The sequence below is a fragment of the Mobula birostris genome, chromosome 4 (genome assembly GCF_030028105.1).
Source record: "Mobula birostris isolate sMobBir1 chromosome 4, sMobBir1.hap1, whole genome shotgun sequence".
Lineage (NCBI taxonomy): Eukaryota > Metazoa > Chordata > Chondrichthyes > Myliobatiformes > Myliobatidae > Mobula > Mobula birostris.
Window position 1 is genome coordinate 96,072,095 of NC_092373.1, and position 20,414 is coordinate 96,092,508.

General features: G+C 43.3%; 1 protein-coding gene across 5 annotated transcripts in view; it reads left to right on the forward strand.

Annotated features, from left to right (window-relative positions):
- The window catches only part of farp2 (FERM, RhoGEF and pleckstrin domain protein 2), a 220,429-nt gene that overhangs the window by 112,400 nt on the left and 87,615 nt on the right, over nucleotides 1-20,414 (forward strand). For all 5 annotated transcript variants that reach the window (XM_072255826.1, XM_072255824.1, XM_072255825.1 and 2 more), the window contains 2 exons: nucleotides 2,890-2,979; nucleotides 7,682-7,815. In XM_072255826.1, coding sequence (XP_072111927.1) covers nucleotides 2,890-2,979; nucleotides 7,682-7,815 — 224 coding nt within the window. The remainder of the gene's footprint in view (nucleotides 1-2,889; nucleotides 2,980-7,681; nucleotides 7,816-20,414) is intronic.

Consider the following 20,414-nt stretch of genomic DNA (forward strand, 5'->3'; position numbering starts at 1 on the left):
TTTGTTAACTTAGGCAGCAGTACAATGCAATACATAATATAGAAGAAAAACTAATAATAAATAAGTCAGTCAGTTACATGAAATGTATATTGAATAGATTAAAAATCGTGCAAAAACAGAAATAATATATATTTAAAAAGTGAGATAGTGTTCACAGGTTCAATGTCCATTTAGGAATTGGATGGCAGAGGGGAAGAAGCTGTTCATGAATCGCTGAGCACCAAGTGTGTGCTTTCCGACTTCTGTATCTCCTTCCTGACGGTAACAGTGAGAAAAGGGCATGCCCTGGGTGCCTGAGGACCTTAATAATGGACACTGCCTTTCTGAGACACTGCTCCTTGAAGATGACCTGGGTACATTGTAGGCTAGCACCCAAGATGGAGCTGACTAAATTTACAACCCTCTGCAGCTTCCTTTGGACCTGTACAGTAGCCCCTCCATATCAGGCAGTGATGTGGATGATGCAAAGATAGGTGGAGGGGCAAGTTGTGTTGAGAAAGCAGGGAGTCTGTAGAAGGACTTGGATAGATTAGGGATAGGCAAAGTAGTGGCAGATGGAATATAGTGTAGGGAAGTGTGTGGTCATATATTTTGGTGGAAGAAGTATAGGCATAAACTGTTTTTTAAATGGGGAGCGAATTCTGAAATTTGAGGTGTGAAGGGATTTGGGAGTCCTTGTGCAGGATTGCCTGAAGGTTAACATACAGGTTGGGTGTGTGGTGAGGAAGGCAAACACAATATTAGCATTAATTTCAAGAGGACTAGAATATAAAAGCAAGGATGTAATGCAGACAACAGGAATTCTGCAGATGCTGGAAATTCAAGCAACACACATCAAAGTTGCTGGTCCCCAAACAGTCCTTCCAGGTGACGCAACACTTCACCTGTGAGTCGGCTGGGGTGATATACTGCGTCCGGTGCTCCCGATGTGGCCTTTTATATATTGGCGAGACCCGACGCAGACTGGGAGACCGCTTTGCTGAACATCTACGCTCTGTCCACCAGAGAAAGCAGGATCTCCCAGTGGCCACACATTTTAATTCCACATCCCATTCCCATTCTGACAAGTCTATCCACGGCCTCCTCTACTGTAAAGATGAAGCCACACTCAGGTTGGAGGAACAACACCTTATATTCCGTCTGGGTAGCCTCCAACCTGATGGCATGAACATCGACTTCTCTAACTTCCGCTAGGCCCCACCTCCCCCTCGTACCCCATCTGTTACTTATTTTTATGCACACATTCTTTCTCTCACTCTCCTTTTTCTCCCTCTGTCCCTCTGAATGTACCTCTTGCCCATCCTCTGAGTCCCCCCACCCCTTGTCTTTCTTCCCGGACCTCCTGTCCCATGATCCTCTCGTATCCCCTTTTGCCAATCACCTGTCCAGCTTTTGGCTCCATCCCTCCCCCTCCTGTCTTCTCCTATCATTTTGGATCTCCCCCTCCCCCTCCCCCTCCAACTTTCATATCCCTTACTCACTCTTCCTTCAGTTAGTCCTGACGAAGGGTCTCGGCCTGAAACGTCGACTGCACCTCTTCCTACAGATGCTGCCTGGCCTGCTGCGTTCACCAGCAACTTTGTTGTGTGTTGATGTAATGCAGAGACTTTATAAGACATGGGCTTCAGAACAGAAGATGAGGAGGACTTTCTTTAGCCAGAGGATGGTGAATCTGAGGAATTCATTACCACAGATGACTATAGAGGCCAGATCATAGAGATATTGCAACTGGAGGTTGATAGGTTCTTGATTAGTAGGGGCTGCAGAGAGAAATCCGGGGTGTGGGATTGAGAGGTATAATAAATCAGCCATGATGGAATGGTGGAGCAGACTCAATGGGCTGAATGGCCTAATTCTGCTCTTGTGTCTGTGGTCTCACTTACATAATTAATGTTAGACAAAAAGACATGGGAGCAGAATTAGGCTATTCAGCCCATTGAGTCTACTCAACCATTTGATTATGACTAATCCATTTCCCTCTCACCCCCATTTTCTGCCTTCTCCTTATAACCTTTCATGTCCTGATTTAACATGAAACTATCTTCTTAAACACACCCAATTGCCTGGCCACCATAGCTGCCTGTGGCAACAAATGGTACAGATTCACCACCCTCTGGCAAAATAAGCCTCTCATCTCCGTTCTAATGGACATCCCTCTACTCTGAGGTTGTACCCTCTGGTCTTAGACTCAGACTCCACACTATAGGAAATATCCTCTCCACATCCACTGTCGAATACTTGCAACATCTGATAGGTTCAAAGAGATCCATTCCCCCCCCACCCCCAACCTCCCCTTCTTCTGAATTCCAGTGAATACAGGCCCGGAGCCATTAAATAGTCCTCATGTGATAAGCCTTTAATTCCTGGAATCATTTTTGTAGACCTCCTTTGAACCCTCCCTAATGTCAGCAATATCATAGAAAACTGCTCACAATACTCCAAGTGCCACCTCACCAGTGTCTTAAAAAACCTCGGTATTACATCTTTGTTTTTATATTCTAGTCCTCTTGAAATAAATGTTAACATTGCATTTGCCTTCCTCACCACCAACTCAACCTAGAAATCGACCTTTAGGGAACCCTGAGTGAGAACTCCCAAGTCCCTTCGCACTTCTGATTTTTGAATTTTCTCCGTTTAGAAAATGGTTAAGCATTTACTTCTAAAGCCAAAGCGCAAGACCATGCACTTCCCGACACTGTATTCCATCTGACATTTCTTTGCCCATTCTCCTAATCTGTCCAAGTCCTTCTGCAACCTCTCTGCCTCCACACTCACCCAGACTTCCAACTGAGTTTAAAAAAAAAACGAAATTCATCCTTGGATCTCATCTACTCCTGCTCTGTGTCTTAAGCATGTCTTTTAATGTCTGATGTCTTTTCTTTAATACAGCGTTATCCAGCTGATAAGGCATTCTTTATTGCCAAGGAAATCCTGACCACAGAGAGGACCTATCTGAAGGATTTGGAAGTCATCACTGTGGTGAGGGAATTTTGTTTTCTCTATCATTAATGTCTTGACATTTGGGATGGTATTCCTCTTGTACCTGGATGCTTTGTTCATGTGTCTAACCTACTGGTAGCTGAGTGGCCAGTTCCCTTTGGATCACACCTACTCTTCCAGCTTGTTCTTGGGTTTGTTGTTCCCTCAGTTTTGACCTCAACTAGCTTTGTTAGCCAGCAGGGTCTAAACTTCAGGCTTAGTAGCTGTCAGCACTGTGACTTAATATGGGTCACTGAAAGTATTTTACATGGGAAAATGCCACAGGCTGTGATCTGTTTTAGAGAGAGCAGAAGAAATCTTCTGAAGTTAAACATCAAACTGCTTGAAAGCTGTAAGGACCCAGAAAGGACTGTTGCTGCCCTCCGTAGTCATGTCCAGCATATTAGGTTGCTGGAGTCAGGTCTGGATCAGTTCTTGGGCTTTAATTTGCCACCCAGAATCAGGGTGTTTGTATGATGGTCTGCAGCAGTGTGACTAGGACCTTGGAACAATTGCATTCTGACTGTAGCAAAGTTCAAACCTACTACCCCTTTGAGCTTTTTTTTAAATTGCATAAAACTTGCTGAACCAGTAAGTGTTTGAATATAAAATAAAAGTTTAAACAAATACCTCAAAAGTGTTCATTGGTTCAATGTCCACTTAGGAATCAGATGGTAGAGGGGAAAAAGCTGTTCCTGAATCACTGAGTGTGTGCCTTTAGGCTTCTGTATCTTCTTCTGTAACAATGAGAAGAGGGCATGTCCCAGGTGATTGGGGTCCTTAACGATGGATGCCGCCCATTTAAGCTGCTATTTTAATGCAGCATTCAATGAAAATCAAAAAATCTGCAGATGTTGGAAATCTGAAATAAAAATTATTGCTTTAAGCACTCAACAGGTCAGGCAACATCTGTGAAGAGCAGATAATTACTGGGAACGAGGAAGGAACAGCTTAGTTTTTAGTAAAATAAGTTAGTTCTTGGGAAGCACGGTAACACAGTGGTCAGCACAATGCTTTATAGTACCAGCAACTCGGGTTCAATTCCTGCAGCTATCTGCAAGAAGTTTGTATGTTCTCCCTGTGACCGCATGGGTTTCCTCCGGGTGCTCTAGTTTCCCCCCACAGTCCAAAGACGTACCTGTTGGAGGCTAATTAGTCATTGTAAATTGCCTAGTGATTAGGCTAGGGTTAAACTGGGGGCTGCTGGGCAGCGCGGCTCGTAGGGCCCGTTCCACACTGTACCTCAATAAATAAATAAATAGCCTGGTGGTGGAGGGATAGATAAAACTAAGCAATATCTGACAGGGGAAGACCAACTGATTTAAGGCGGTAATTAGAGGAACCATTAAAGTGTTTCGTCTGTGCTATGTGTAATCTTTTAGGTTGGAAATTTTCATCAGAACTGGGAAGGCGATTTAAAAAAAAAACAATTTTAAGATGCAAAATGCAATGGTAGCTGTATTTTTCTTTTTCATTAACTTTTATTAAAATTCTAATTAAGTTCAAAAGTCAAAAAATTTTGAAGGTAAAAGGTAAAAGTTCAAAGTAAAATTTATTATCAGCGTACATACATGTCATCAGATACTACCCTGAGATTCTTTTTCCTGTGGGCATACTTAGCACATCTTTTTTGGGGATAGGTTGGGGAAAGTTTGCATTGGCAGGTAGGAGTAAGGCTTTAAGTGACAAAGAAGAGAAGTTAGCAGTTTAATTATGTGCCTAACACAGTCTGCTGACCTTCTGAACAGATTCAGTAGTACAGCTAGTAGAGCTGTTTCTTTCCAGTTCCAGATACCCAGGTTTAATCCTGACCTTGGACACTGTCTGCATGGAGTTTTACATGTTCTCCCTGTGACCATGTGGCTTTCTGCGAGGTGCTTTGGCTAATGAACAAATTGCATTATGACAGGTATAGTGCAGAAATCAGTGCTTCATGGGCAGTGTAGACACGGTGGGCCAACTAGCCAATTTCTGTGCTTCATCTTTCTATACCTCTGGGAACAGCTGTCTCTATTTCAGAAGACCTGCCTCTTGTCTCCAAGCAGGAGAGAAACATGGGATCAAAAGGGCTAACAGTGGCCATGAAAGTTCCTTGGTGGGTCGCATTAAAGAGAATCCCAAGTCTCTTTATATAAGCATTAAAAAGAAAAGGGTTTTAAAGAGAGGGTGGGACCACTCAAGGACTAAAGAGGGAATTTATGTATGGAGTCAGAGGACAAGAACAAGGTACTTTGCATTGGTTTTCACCAATGAGAAGGAGATGGAGGATTGTGACCAGGGAGGGTTGAAGACGTATTTATAGTAAGGAACAGGAGGTGTTGGGACTCTTGGAGAACGTTATATTGGATAGTTCCCAGAGTCTTTCTCTCGTTATTGAGAAAGGTAAGAGAGGAGATGTATGTATCCTTTTTAGTGAGAGGACTGGTGCATAGCCATTGTCCTTATGTTAAAGAAGGGTTGTGGAGGCAAAGCAGGGAGTGAAAGGCCAGTGAATCATCAGTACTAAGAACATATTGGAGAAAATTTTTAGGGGTAGGACTTACTTGTATTTGGAAAAAGTATAGTCATTAGGGGTAGCTAACACAGTTTTGTGTGGGAGAGATCTTGTCTTACAAACTTGATTGAGTTTATAAAGAGGTACAGTATTTGTAAATATCTTCTGCACCTTCTCAAGCTTGTCCATGTCTTTGCTATAACAGGGTGATCAAAACTCTACGTAGTATTCGAACTGCAGACATCCCACCTTGCAAAAACTCATTTCAGGGAGATAGCACCATAAATTTGCGGGAGACTCCCGGAACTTCCGGGAGAGGTGGGACGTCTGAAACTGTGCTCTCACCAAGGACTTGTATAACTGCAGCATAATGTCCCTGCTCCTAAACTTAGTGCCTGACCAATGAAGAGCAGCATGCTAAACACCTCCTTCATCACCCTAAATACTTGTGTGGCTGCCTTCAGCAAACTGTGCACTTGTACTCCCAAGTCTGGCTGTTCCATAACACTAGTCAGTACCCTGCCATTCATTGTATAAATCCTACCCATACTGAATGTTCAAAATGCATCACCTCATCCTCACCTAAGTTGAAATCCGTTTGCTGTTCCTCAGATCATCTCTCTAACTGATCAAAATCTCTTTGCAATTCATTGCAATCTGCTTCACTATCAACAAATTCTTCAGCAAATCTGCTAATTGTGCCGGAATGTGCATGATATAGTGCTAAAGAATGCTTGCCTTCATGAGTTGGAGTGTGAAGTATAAAAGGCTGAAAGTTGTTTTGTAGCAACTGTATATAAAATTTGTTTAGGCCACATTTAGAATATTGTGTGCAGTTATGGCTGCCGCATTACAGAAAAGATGTGGAGGATTTTGAAAGTGTGCAGAGGAGGTTCACCAGGAGCTTGCCTGGATGAGAGTGTACTAGCTATAAGGAGAAGTTGGACACACTTGGATTCTTTTCACTAGAGCACTGAAGGCTGAGGAGCCTTCCTCAGCAAGTATACAATGCTGAGATTCATCTTCTCCAGATAGCCACGAAACAAAGAAAAACCATGGGCATCAAGTCAGAGAGAAGCAGCAAACTCACCTCCCCGTGCAAAAAAATGGCAACACAATCATTGACCCCCCCCTTAAACACCCCTCCCTCTGCAAAAAGAACATTCCTTTTCTCTCCCTCTCCCTCCCCCCCCCCGAAAACACATTAATACACACAAAATGCTGGAAGATCTCAATGAGCCAGGCAGCATCGACGGAAAAGAGTACACAGTCAATATTTTGGGCCGCGACCCTTTTTTTCAGTCCTGATGAAGAGTCTCCACCTGAAGCATCGACTGTTTACTCTTCTCTATAGATGCTGCCTGGCCTGCTGAGTTCCTCCAGCATCCTGTGTGTGTGGCATATTTTCTCGTGTTTCAGAAATAAGGGTACCTGGCTTTGTATTAGCTCAACAGTCTCAAGTGTAAAGACTGTGCAAAATCAAGAGATGTCAACGTCCTTTTCCCAGGATGTAAATGTCAAATACTGGAGAGCATAGCTTTAGTGTGAGAGGGGGAAAGTTAAGGAGATTTGTAAGGAAGGTGGTTTTTTTTTTTAGGTGCCTGGAATTGGCTGCCAGAGAAAGTGGCAAAAGTACTTATAGCACTAATAGCAACATTTACCAGGCATTTATATAGGCAATGAAAAGAGAAGCATGGACAACATACAAGCAACTGAGACTGGCATCATAGTTGGCACAGATATCATGGGCTGAAGGAGTTGTTCCTGTGCTGCGTTCTTCCTCGTGGTTCTCTCAGGGAACTGAGCACACAGTCTGTGTATTGTGTGTGGCGAACTGTGGGACTGCTGTATTTTTTTGAGCTGCTCTGCTGTATTTAAGCTGAGACATTTAATGTCAAACTGTGGCACGATTTCAAGTAGAGCAGCAAGTTCATTAATACTTGACCTTCACTCGCCAGAGTTGAAAACAAAACATGACAGATGCTGGAAATCTGAAATACTGTAAAAGCAGAACATGTTAGAAGTGCTTAGCAATATTTGTTTTGTCCTCAGATTTTGCTTCGCCTGAGTATTTCCAGCATTTTTAGTTTTCAGTTCTGTATCAATGGCAGAGAGCCTGGTCGTCATCAGACTAGTTCCATCAACTTTGGGCATTTCTCAGCTGTGAATGGCACTGCACTGATACTCACCTTTTTGTCTCCCTCACAGTGGTTTCGTAGTGCTGTTATCAAAGAGAATGCAATGCCACAAGGGCTAATGACTCTGCTGTTTTCCAATATTGACCCTATTTATGAATTTCATCGGGGATTTCTGAAGGAGATTGAACAGAGACTGGCTCTTTGGTAAGTTCCTTTGGTCCTTGTTGTTTTCCACTGCAATCATGTTTCTAATGTGGCCACGTTTCTGCCTGCACATTGCATGATGCTGGACTGTACCCACATCACAGGACTACTGACATGATCACACAAGCAATGTTCAATTAATGACATCACATGTTGATGCACTTTGTGGCTTTGTACATGGGACTGCTTCATAATGATTCAGACGTTACTTCATGGTGCCTCCCAGAACCTAACTATGGCTTTTACATTGACACCATGCTTAGAAGATGGTGTGTATATTTAATGAAAAATTACTGGCAGGTTGGACGGATCAGAACTGCAGTCAGCCAGAAGGTGCTGCTGTGTCACTCCAGTGGAGGTGAGCAATATTGGCAGGTCTTTGACATCCCAGAAGTACTTCCTTCACTCTGCAGAAGTTTAATACTCATTTCAAACATGAGGTGCAGTATTTTTATCTTCAGAATATTTTAGGTAGGGCTGCAGAGTGACTTGCTGGGAACAATAACAGGCATCACAAAATTAACAGCAGACATATTTGAAAAATGAAATTCTAATACCAAACAGCTTTAAAAAAAAATCCTACGAAAACATGGTTTCTCTCAAAGCCCTTCTGTCCTGTTTGTTTCTAAAGGGCAGTAAAAAATTTAAGAAAAAGAAAGAAAATGGGAAATGCTGGAAATTATTATCAGGTCAGGCAGCTTCTGTGGAGAGAGAAACAGAAACAAATTTGCAGAATGATGATCTTTCACCAGAACCATGAAAGGTCAGAAAACAAACAAATTTATGTTGCAAATACATGAGAGGGGGTGGAGAGAACAGAGGGTGTTTGAGCAGCTGCGAATCAGAGATTGGGAGCAATCTCACACAGGTCAGCGAGTGTGCATTAAAAAGCCGTGCCTTGTGGGAGTTTCAGTGTTTAAACAGCGGCGAATCAGAGATTGGGATTCATTAGCAAGGGCAAGTAAAAATAAGGCAGGGGCAAATGGAGTGGCCAGTGTTGGAGTGGGGATTTTGAGTCTTCAGCTCTACAAGGCTTCAGCAAGGAGAGATTTGAGTGAAAGAAGGTGAAAAGCTCTAGGTAGATTTTTTTTCAGTTTATTTATTCCTTCCTTCCTTTATAATTGCACAGTTAGAGCAGTAGGGATGCCAGACAGGATAGTTGAATGCTCCTCTTGCGGGATGTGGGAAAGCAGGGAGACCTTCAGTGTCCCCGACGACTCCACCTGCAAGAATTGCATCCAGCTGCAGCTTCTAACACTCCACATTAAAGAGTTGGAGCTGGAACTGGATGAACTCTGGATCATTTGGGAGGTGGAAGGGGTGACAGATAAAACATATAGAGGTAGTTACACCGAAGGTGCAGGACACAGGAAACCGGGTGACAGTCAGAAAGGGGAAAGGGGTTAAGGAGCCAGTGCAGAGTACCCTGTGGCCATCCCCCTCAACAACAGGTATTTCAGTTTCAATACAGTTGGAGGGAGGGTGGTTGATGAAGCAGAGGAAAGGCACTGTAGTCAGGTCTCTAGCCTTGAGTCTGACTCTGTGGCTCAGGAAGCAAGGTGGGGTGAAGAGGCGAGCTGTGGTGACAGGGATTCATTATTTAGGGGAACAGAAAGGAATCTCTATGGATGAGAACAAGATTCCCGGATGGAATGTTCCCTTGCAGGTGCCCGGGGTCCGGTACATCTTGGATCAAGTCCTCAGCATTCTTAAGTGGGAGGCCGAGCAGCCAGAGTCGTGATCCATATAGGTACCAATGATATTGATAGGAAGAGGGATGAGCTTTCTGCATGGGGAGTTTTCAGGGATTAGGTGCTAAGTAAAAGGGCGGGGCCTCCAGGGTTGTGATCCATGTAGGTACCAATGACATTGATAGAAAGAGGGATGAAGTTCTGCATGGGGAGTTTTCAGGGGTTAGGTGCTAAGTAAAAGGGCAGGGCCTCCAGGGCTGTGATCTCAGGATTGCTACCCGAGCCATCTGCTAGCGAGGCCAGAACTAGGGAGACGGTATAGTTTAACATGTGACTAAGGAGTTAGTGTAGGAGGGAGGCTTCAGATTTTTGGATGATTGGACTTACTTTCAGGGAAAGTGGGACCTGGAAAGACAGTTTGCACCTGAACTGAAGGGGATTGACATCCTAGTGGTAAGGTTTGCTAATACTGCATTGAGGTACTGTTTAAACTAGAGTTGCAGGGCGATGGGAACCTACATGCCAAAACAGACACTATACTGGTTGTGGAGACATGTTGTTAAGACCTCAGACAAAGTCAGGAATCAAAAGTTTGAGCATGATGGAGCTAACATTCTGAGTTGTGTATATTTCAATGCAAGGAGTATTGTAGGAAAGGCGGATGAAATCGGCATGGATCAACACATGGAATTATGATATCATACTTATTAGGGAGACTTGGTTGCAGGAGGGGCAGGACTGGCAGCTCAATATTCCAGGGTTCTGTTGTTTTAGATGTGATTGAACGGAAGGGATTAAAGTGGGAGGGGCGACGTTACTAGCCAGGGAAAATTTCACGGACAGACTGGAGAGTTGGTCTCATGAGGCTTTATGGGTGGAACTGAGGAATAAGAAAGGTATGACTATGTTAATGGGGCTATATTATTGACCATCAAACAGTCTGCAGGATTTAGAGAAACAAATTTGCAGAGAGATTCAAAATTGTCACAAGAAGCATAAGGTTGTGATAGTAGGTGATTTTAACTTTCCATATTTTGGCTGGGATTCCTGTACTGTAAAAGGACTAGATGGGATAGAGTTTGTCAAATGTGTTCAGGAAAGTTTCCTTAATCAGTACATAGAAATCCCAACGAGAGAGTGTACAATACTTGATCTCCTATTAGGAAATGAGACAGGGCAAGTGACAGAAGTTTGTGTAGGGGAACACTTCGCATCTAGTGATCGTATTGACATTAGTTTCAGGGTAAATGTGGCAAAGGATAGGTCTGGTACTTGGGTTAAGATTCTAAATTGGAGAAAGGCCAATTTTGATGGTATCAGAAAGGATCTGGCAAGTGTGATTTAGGACAGGCTGTTTTCTGGCAAAGGTGTACTTGGTAAGTGGGAGGCCATCAAAAGTGAAGTTTTGAGAGTTCAAAGCTTCTAAGTGCCTGTCAATAAAAGGTAAGGATAACAGGTTTAGGGAAACTTTGATTTCAAGAGATATTGAGGGTCTGGTTAAGAAAAAAAAAAGGAGAGTCTAGCAGATATAGGCAGGTAGGAATAAATGAGGTACTTATGGAGTATAAGAAATGCAAGAGAACACAAATAAAGAAATCAGGAGGGCTAAAAGAAGGGATGAGGTTGTTCTAGTAGACAAGGTGAAAGTGAATCCTAATGGCTTCATGTTAAGAGCAAAAGGATTGCAAGGGGCAAGTTAGTCCTCTGGAAGTCCCTTTGTACCTCAGATTTTTGAATTTACTGTCTATTTAGAAAATAGTCAACACTTTTATATCTTCTACAAAAGTGCATGACCACACACTTCCTGACATTGTGTTCCATTTGCCACTTCTTTGTCCATTCTCTTAATCTGTCTAATTCCTTCTGCACCCTCTTTGCTTCCTCAACATTATGTGGCCCTCCACTTTTCTTTATATCATCCACAAACCTGGCCAGCAAGCCATCAATTCCATCTTCCAAGTCATTGATATATAACATAAGGAGCTCTCAACACAGACCCCTGAAGAATACCACTGGTCACCGGCAACCAACCAGAAAAGGCTCATTTTATTCTAACTCTTTGCTTCCAGCCAATCAGCCAATAGTCTATCCATGCTGGTACCTTTCCTGTAATAGTCTGGGCTCTTACCTTTTTAATCGGCCTCATGTGTGCCATCTTGTCAAAGACCTTCTGAAAATCCAAGAACACAGTGTTCATTAATTCTCCTTTGTCTATCTTGTTTGTTTTTTTTTTCAAAGAATTCCAACAATTTGTCAGGGAAGAATCTCCCTTAAGGAAACCCTGCTGACTTCATCCTATTTTATCATGTGCCTCCAAGTACCCCAGAACCACATCTTTAACAATGGATTCCAACATCTTCCCAACTATTGGGGTCAGACTAACTGGCCTTTAATTTCTTTTCTTCTGCCTCTCTTCCTTCTTGAAGAGTGAAGTGATATTTGCAATTTTTCAGCCCCCTTCATAGAAACCATAGAAAAACTACAGCACAGGAACAGACCTTTTGGCCCTTCTTGGCTGTGCTGAACCATTTTCTGCCTAGTCCCACTGACCTGCACACGGACCATATCCCTCCATACACCTCCCATCCATGTATCTGTCCAATTTATTCTTAAATGTTAAAAAAGAACCCGCATTTACCACCTCGTCTGGCAGCTCATTCCATACTCCCACCACTCTCTGTGTGAAGAAGCCCCCCCCCTAACGTTCCCTTTAAACTTTTCCCCCCTCACCCTTAACCCATGTCCTTTGGTTTTTTTTTCTCCCCTTGCCTCAGTGGAAAAAACCTGCTTGCGTTCACTCTATCTATACCCATCATAATTTTATATACCTCTATCAAATCTCCCCTCATTCTTCTACGCTCCAGGGAATGAAGTCCTAACCTATTCAACCTTTCTCTGTAACTGAGTTTCTCAAGTCCCGGCAACATCCTTGTAAACCTTCTCTGCACTCTTTCAACCTTATTTATATCCTTCCTGTAATTTGGTGGCCAAAACTGAACACAGTACTCCAGATTTGGCCTCACCAATGCCTTATACAACCTCATCATAACATTCCACCTCTTTACTCAATACTTTGATTAATAAAGGCCAATGTACCAAAAGCTCTCTTTACGACCCTGTCTACCTGTGATGCCACTTTTAGGGAATTTTGTATCTGTATTCCCAGATCCCTCTGTTCAACTGCACTCCTCAGTGCCTTACCATTAACCCTGTATGTTCTACCTTGGTTTGTCCTTCCAACGTGCAATACCTCTCACTTGTCTGTATTAAACTCCATTTGCCATTTTTCAGCCCATTTTTCCAGCTGGTCCAAGTCCCTCTGCTGGCTCTGAAAACCTTCCTTACTGTCTACTACACCTCCAATCTTTGTATCATCAGCAAATTTGCTGATCCAATTTACCACATTATCATCCAGATCAGTGATATAGATGACAAATAACAATGGACCCAGCACTGATCCCTGTGGCACACCACTAGTCACAGGCCTCCACTCGGAGAAGCAATTCTCTACTACCACTCTTTGGCTTCTTCCATTGAGCCAATGTCTAATCCAATTTACCACCTCTCCATGTATACCTAGTGTTACGTACCCCGTAACTGGGCTGCCAAACCAGCAGAAATGGACCACTTAGTTGGAGTCTGGATTACTGGAACTAAGAAAGTTTTATTAAAGAAATAAGCAACACAGTACTCTAATAATAAGGATATAAATGCAACAGGTTAGCAATGAATAAACACACATGTATATGGAACTAGGATAATAGGATCAATCAAGCTCTATTGCAGTCTAGGGGTAAAATGATCAGTCACAAGTGACACAGAGTTCAGTTTAGTTCAGTTCGCAGTAATCACCGTCGTGCCGTTGGGGAGAGAGAGAGAACGAATGAATATGCAAATCGGATTCCAAATAGACCTTCGATATTCCTCGCAGTTAGCTTTTGGGCGAGCCCTTTGTAATGTCTTCTGAGGTCACCGACTGTGACCCCTCCGTTCCAGATACGATCGTTCTTCTGCGGTGAACCCGGCACCCAGGCAAGGGTGGACGCACACACCGGGTTCACGCTCGACCGTATCTTTCCACCCTGTGCGTCTATGGCTGGTCCCGCGATCAGACCTCCGAAACTCCCACCAACTTGTGGGGGCACACTGCTTCCAGGGTCTCATTACCTCGTGGTGTCGTGTGTCTGTTGCCTTAGCGAACCTGTCCCTTTTTATCCCCCTGCTGGGGTATCGCCTGTCCATCAAACTTCAAACAGTTCAGGATTCAAAGCAACCGGTCTCTGACAATACTCGGAACTGTGTCTCCTTTTCGTTAATCCCTCTCGTCTCTCATTAACATTTCTGAATGTTCCCCCATTGTCCTCTTATCGGCATCAATCTTCTGATAATTTGGTCTGTCGTCACACTAGCAACTGAATTTTCCTAACTAACCTCCCATGCGGGACCTTGTCAAAGGCCTTACTGAAGTCCATGTAGACAATATCCACTGCCTTCCCTTCATCCACTTTCCTGGTAACCTCCTCGAAAAATTCCAATAGATTGGTCAAACATGACCTACCATGCACAAAGCCATGTTGACTCTCCCTAATAAGTCCCTGTCTGTCCAAATGCTTGTAGATTCTGTCTCTTAGTACTCCCTCCAATAACTTACCTACTACCGACATTAAACTTACCGGCCTATAATTTCCCGGATTACTTTACGATCCTTTTTTAAACAACGGAACAACATGAGCCACTCTCCAATCCTCCGGCACCTCACCTGTAGACACTGACATTTTAAATATTTCTGCCATTTCAACACTAGTCTCCTTCAAGGTCCGAGGGAACAACCTGTCAGGTCCTGGGGATTTATCCACTTTAATTTTCCTCAAGACAGCAAGCACCTCCTCCTTTTCAATCTGTACAGTTTCCAATATCTCACTACTTGTTTCCCTTAATTCCGTAGACTTCATGCCAGTTTCCTTAGTAAACACTGACGTAAAAAATCTATTTAAGATCTCCCCCATTTCCTTTGGTTCTGCACATAGCCGACCACTCTGATCTTCAAGAGGACCAATTTTATCCCTTACAATCCTTTTGCTCTTAATATACCTGTAAAAGCTCTTTGGATTATCCTTCATTTTGACTGCCAAGGCAACCTCATGTCTTCTTTTAGCCCTCCTGATTTCTTTCTTAAATATTTTCTTGCACTTCCTATACTCCTCAAGCACCTCATTTACTCCCTGTTTCCTATACATGTCATACAACTCCCTCTTCTTCTTTATCAGAGTTGCAATATCCCTTGAGAACCAAGGTTCCTTATTCCTATTCACTTTGCCTTTAATCCTGACAGGAACATACAAACTCTGCACTATCAAAATTTCTCCTTTGAAGGCTTCCCACCTACCGATCACATCTTTGCCAGAGAACAACCTGTCCCAATTCACGCTTTTTAGATCGTTTCTCATTTCTTCAAATTTGGTCGTCTTCCAGTTCAGAACCTCAACCCGACGACCAGATCTATCCTTGTCCATGATCAAGTTGAAACTAATGGTGTTATGATCACTGGAACCAAAGTGCTCCCCTGCACTGACTTCCGTCACTTGTCCTAACTCGTTTCCTTACAGGAGATCCAATATTGCATCCCCTCTAGTTGGTCCCTCTATATATTGATTTAGAAAGCTTTCCTGGACACATTTTAAAAACTCTAAACCATCTAGACCCCTAACAGTATGGGAGTCCCAATCAATATATGGAAAATTAAAATCCCCTACCACCACAACTTTATGTTTCCTGCAGTTGCCTGCTATCTCTCTGCAGATTTGCTCTTCCAATGCTCGCTGACCATTGGGTGGTCTGTAATACAATCCCACTAATGTGGCCATACCTTTCCTGTTTCTCAGCTCCACCCATAAGGACTCAGTAGACAAGCCCTCTAATCTGTCCTGCCTGAGCACTGCTGTAATATTTTCCCTAACAAGCAATGCTACTCCCCCAACTTTCATTCCTCTGCCTCGATCACATCTGAAACATCGGAACCCTGGAATATTAACCTGCCAGTCCTGCCCCTCCTGTGGCCAAGTTTCACTAATTGCTACAACATCATAATTCCACGTGTCAATCCACACCCTCAACTCATCCGCCTTCCCCGCAATACTCCTAGCATTGAAATATATACACCTCAAGATTTTTACCACCACTCACAACCTTTCTATTAGCGGATTTGCTTGAACTTTTAACATCATTTATTTTCACCCCAGCCACACTGTCAGCTCTGGCACTCTGGTTCCCATCCCCCTGCAAATCTAGTTTAAAGCCTCCCCAGTAGCACTAACAAACCTCCCTGAAAGGATATTGGTCTCCCTGTAGTTCAAGTGTAACCTGTCTCTCCTGAGATTACCACCCTCGAGGTCTTGCTTTTCAACTTCCTACCAAGCTCTCTATACTCACTCTCCAGGACCTCCTCACTCTTCCTTGCTATGTCATTGGTACCAATGTGCACCACGATATCTGGCTGATCACCCTCCCACTTCAGAATGTCATGCAATCGATCAGAGACATCCTTGACCCTGGCATCCGGGAGGCAACAAACCATCCTGGATTCTCTGTCATGACCACAGAACCTCCTATCTGCACCTCTAACTATCGAGTCCCCTATCACTACCACTCTCTTCTTTTTCCACCCTCCCTTCTGCACTGCAGAGCCAGACTCTGCCAGCGATCCGGCTACTGCAGCTTGTCCCAGCTAAGTCATTCCCCCCCCCCCCCCAACAGTATCCAATGCGGTATACTTGTTGAGGGGAATGGCCACAGGGGAACTCTGCTCTGCCTGCCCTTTCCTCTTCCCTCGCCTGACAGTGACCCAATTTCCTGTCCTCTGCTCCTGTGGCGTAACTACCTCCCTGTAGCTACTATCTATAATCTCCTCATTCTCCCGAATGATCCGCAGGTCATCCAACTCCTGCTCCAGTTCCCTAACGCGGTTTGTTAGGAGCTGCAGCTGGATGCACTTCTTGCAGGTGTCATTGTCAGGGACACCTATTCAACTCAAATCAATCTGTTGATTCTTGAAAGATCATTGCCAGTGCCTCCATAATCTCTTTAGCCACCCCTTTCAGAACGCTGGAGTATAGACCATCTAGTCCAGGTGATTTATCTACCTTCAGACCTTGCAGTTTCCCCAAGCACCTTGTCCATAGTAATGACAATTTTACCCACATTTGACACTCTTGAACTTCTGGAATACTGTTAGTGTCTTCCACAGTGAAGACTGATGCAAAATACTTATTTAGTTCATCTGTCATTTCCTTGTGCCCTTTATTACTTCTCCAGCATTTTTTTAGATATCCAATATCTACTCTCACCTCTCTGTAACTCATTATATAGTTGAAGAAACTTTTGGTATCCACTTTAATATTATTTGCTAGCTTCCCTTCATATTCCATCATTTCCCCTTTATGACTACAAAGTACCAACCTGACTTTCCCAATCTATCTGCATGTTGAAATCCTCCATGACTATCATAACATTGCCCTTTTGACACACCTTTTCTATTTCCTGTTGTAATTTGTAAACCACATCTTTCTGCTGTTGGGGGTCTCCCATCAGGGTCTTTTAACTCTTGCAGTTTCTTAACTCTACCCACAAGGATTCTACACTTTCTGAACCTAGGTCCCCTCTTCCTAAGGATTTGATTTCATTTTTACCAACAGAGCCACCCCACCCCCTCCGCCTACCTACCTGTCCTCTCGACACAATGTGTATCCTTGGATGTTAAGCTCCCAGATATAATCTTATAATCTTTCAGCCATGATTCAGTGATGCCCACAACGTCATACCTGCTGATCTCCAACTCTGCTACAAGTTCATCTATCTTATTCCATATACAGCATGCATTGAAATATAACACCGTCAGTCCTGTACTCATTACCCTTTGCAATTTTGTCCCCCTTTTACATTGCAATTCATCGCTTTGACTGCAACTTTGTCCCCCTTTTGCATTGCAACTCATCGTATTGACTGCAATTTTACCCTATCATCAGCCCTTCCTGGCTAGAAGTCTCACTAAACGGTCTGTAAATCAACTGCCCCATCCTTAGTCCTATCACTCTGGTTCCCATCCCCTAGCTAAGATAGTTAAAACCCTCCAAACAGTTCTAGCAATCCTCCTATTTGGGTTCACTGTAACCCGGCTTTTTTTGTAGAGATTGTGCCTTCCCCAGAAGAGGTTCCAATGATATAGAAAGGATAGGTCTTACACAGTGAACGGTAGGTCACTAACCAGTGTGGTAGAACAAAGGGATCTGGGAATACTGGTCCCTGATTCATTAAAAGTGGCATCACAGGTAGATAGGGTTGTAAAGAAAGCTTTTGGCACACTTAACTTTATAAATCAATGTATTGACTGCAGGAGATGGGAAGTTACATTGAAGTTGATGAGGCCTAATTTGGAGCATTGTGTGCATTTCTGGTCACCTACCTACAGGGAAGATGTAAACAAGTTTGAAAGAGTACAGAGGAGATTTACAAGGATGTTGCCAGGTCTGGTGGACCTGAGTAATATGGAAAGATTGAATAGGTTAGAACTTTATTCCTTGGAACATAGGAGAGTGAGACGAGATTTGATAGAGGTATACAAAATTATGAGGGTTTCGATAAGATAAATGCAAGCAGGCTTTTTCCACTGAGGCAACCTACCATCTGGGTGTCTCTATCACAGAATCTATTCCTCTAAATACGGAATCCGCAATCATTACTGCAGTCCTCTTCATCTCTCTTCTCTTCTGAACTTCAGAGCCAGATTTAGTGTCAGACACCCAGTCATTGCAGCTCCTCTCTTCTAGGTTGTCCCCCTCAACAGTATCCAAAATGATATACTTATTATTGAGGGGGACAGCCACAGGGGTACACTATACTAGCTGGCCATTTCTCATCCTTCTCCTGACAGTCACCCAATTACCTGCCTCCTGCAACTTGGGGGTGACTACCTCCCTGTAGTTCTTTTCTATCACTGCTGTCCCACCTTGTTTAAAACCATATTCCAGTTCCTTCTGAGAGCGAGACCTTCGTCTTTGTTTTAATTCTTAATCTCTAGTCTTATTTCAATAGCTTCCTTCACTAGGCAGTCCCAAAAGCCATTAGCGCGGCACAGTTGGTCTGTGCCAACAAAGTCAATCCTGTGGTACATTGCGTATGTACCAATGTATGCAATGTACTGCTACCGTCAATTTCCCTGGGTAACCCAAACAGATACACTTCCAGTGCTCCTTGATACAAGTTTCCACTGTGTGCCCTGTCTGGTTGATATAAGCTATCTGCATTCACAGGGAATCCTGTAAATGCCAGCCATCCTGAGTCCCAGGTCATCTTTGACCCACATAAGCTGGGATCTGAGCTTCTTTACAAGTTTGTGGATGGTATTTATCCAGTTTTTCTTCAGGATCTTGGCAATCGTTGCAGAAACTGTGGAAGTGTCGGGAAGACCGGCGGTAGTGACGGGCTCCTCCTCATTGTTAAGTTTCCTGGTTTTTCCATCGGCCCTTTTAAGCATCCAATTGATTTTCTTCACCTTGTAGCCATTCTGTAGGAACCTCGTGCCTAATTATCTTATTTCCTTGTGGAGACTCTCCTGGTCCAAAATAGTTTTTTCATGGTTAATCAAAGTAGAAGGAACCGCTTTACATTGCGAGGGGTGATGGTGGCTGTTATTGTTGATGTTTAAGTCTGTGTGAGTGGGTTTCTGATAGACTCCATGTCCGAGGCTACCATCTGGTTTGTGTCATTTTAGAATTTCCAGGAACAAGAGGCTGCCATTGTTCTTCATCTCCATTGTAAATTGAATATTTGGTTGTGTGCTGTTCAGATGGTCGTTGAACTGTTGGAGTGCCTGGAGTACAGGAGGCCACACTATGAAGGTGTCATCGACGTATCTGAAGAAGTACGGGCGAGCCCTCTCCTCAAAGTTGATGTAATGGTGTGTTCAAAAAGGTCAAGGGTACCCTTAGCAAACCCTGACCGCAGGAGGACAAAGGTGTCCTTAATGGAAACTCTTGTGAACAGGGACACGGCGTCGAAACTGAGATCTCTTTGTGAAGTCTTTCAGGAAAGCTGTTTGAATACAACTGAAGCACTGCAGTATGCAAAAGCAAAAATTAACAAGTTATGGCCATAGGGTATTGGTGAAATCGCTTATTGGAGTGACAAAGTGAAAGATCTACTTTCTTCTATAAATTCTGATGTCGATACTGTGTCCATTATTTGATTCATTCAATATATGTGTATTCACTTGGATATTAAATTTCCTGACAATGATTTAAATGAATGGCAAGCTTTTGACCCTGTTGCTCATGCCAACACAACCAATTTTGAATTTGGAAAAGAGAATGTTGTACGACTGACCAAAAAAAAATACCCAGCTGCCATTGCAAACTCTGATGAAAATATTGATTCAAAAATATCACAGCAATATTGTGATTTCAAATTTGTCATTTCTGAGAAACCTAAGACTGGCTCAATTAAGATGTTCACAGATATATTGAACTACGTACTTAGAAACAAAGAATTTGAAGAACTCTCAATTCCTGGTGACATTGACATTCAAGTTTCAAAATCAAATCAAAATCAATTCAAGTTTAATTATCATTCAACTGTACATGGATACAGTCAAACTGGACAACATTCCTCTGGGGCCAAGGTGCATAACATACATTCAGAATAGTGAGAGAGGAAAAAAACACACACCGTTACACAAGTATAGTCCAAGTCCCTGAGCGACATGCAAATTGTACAGCTCCTGGCAATCCAACCTGTCGTTCTGCCAGTTGAACACTTGAGGGCAGCACTGACAGGCCAACCCCCAACTGAGCACAGACACCATGCTACTCTGCATTCAGTGTCTCCTCTCCTGGACTGCAGCAGGCAACCCCACAG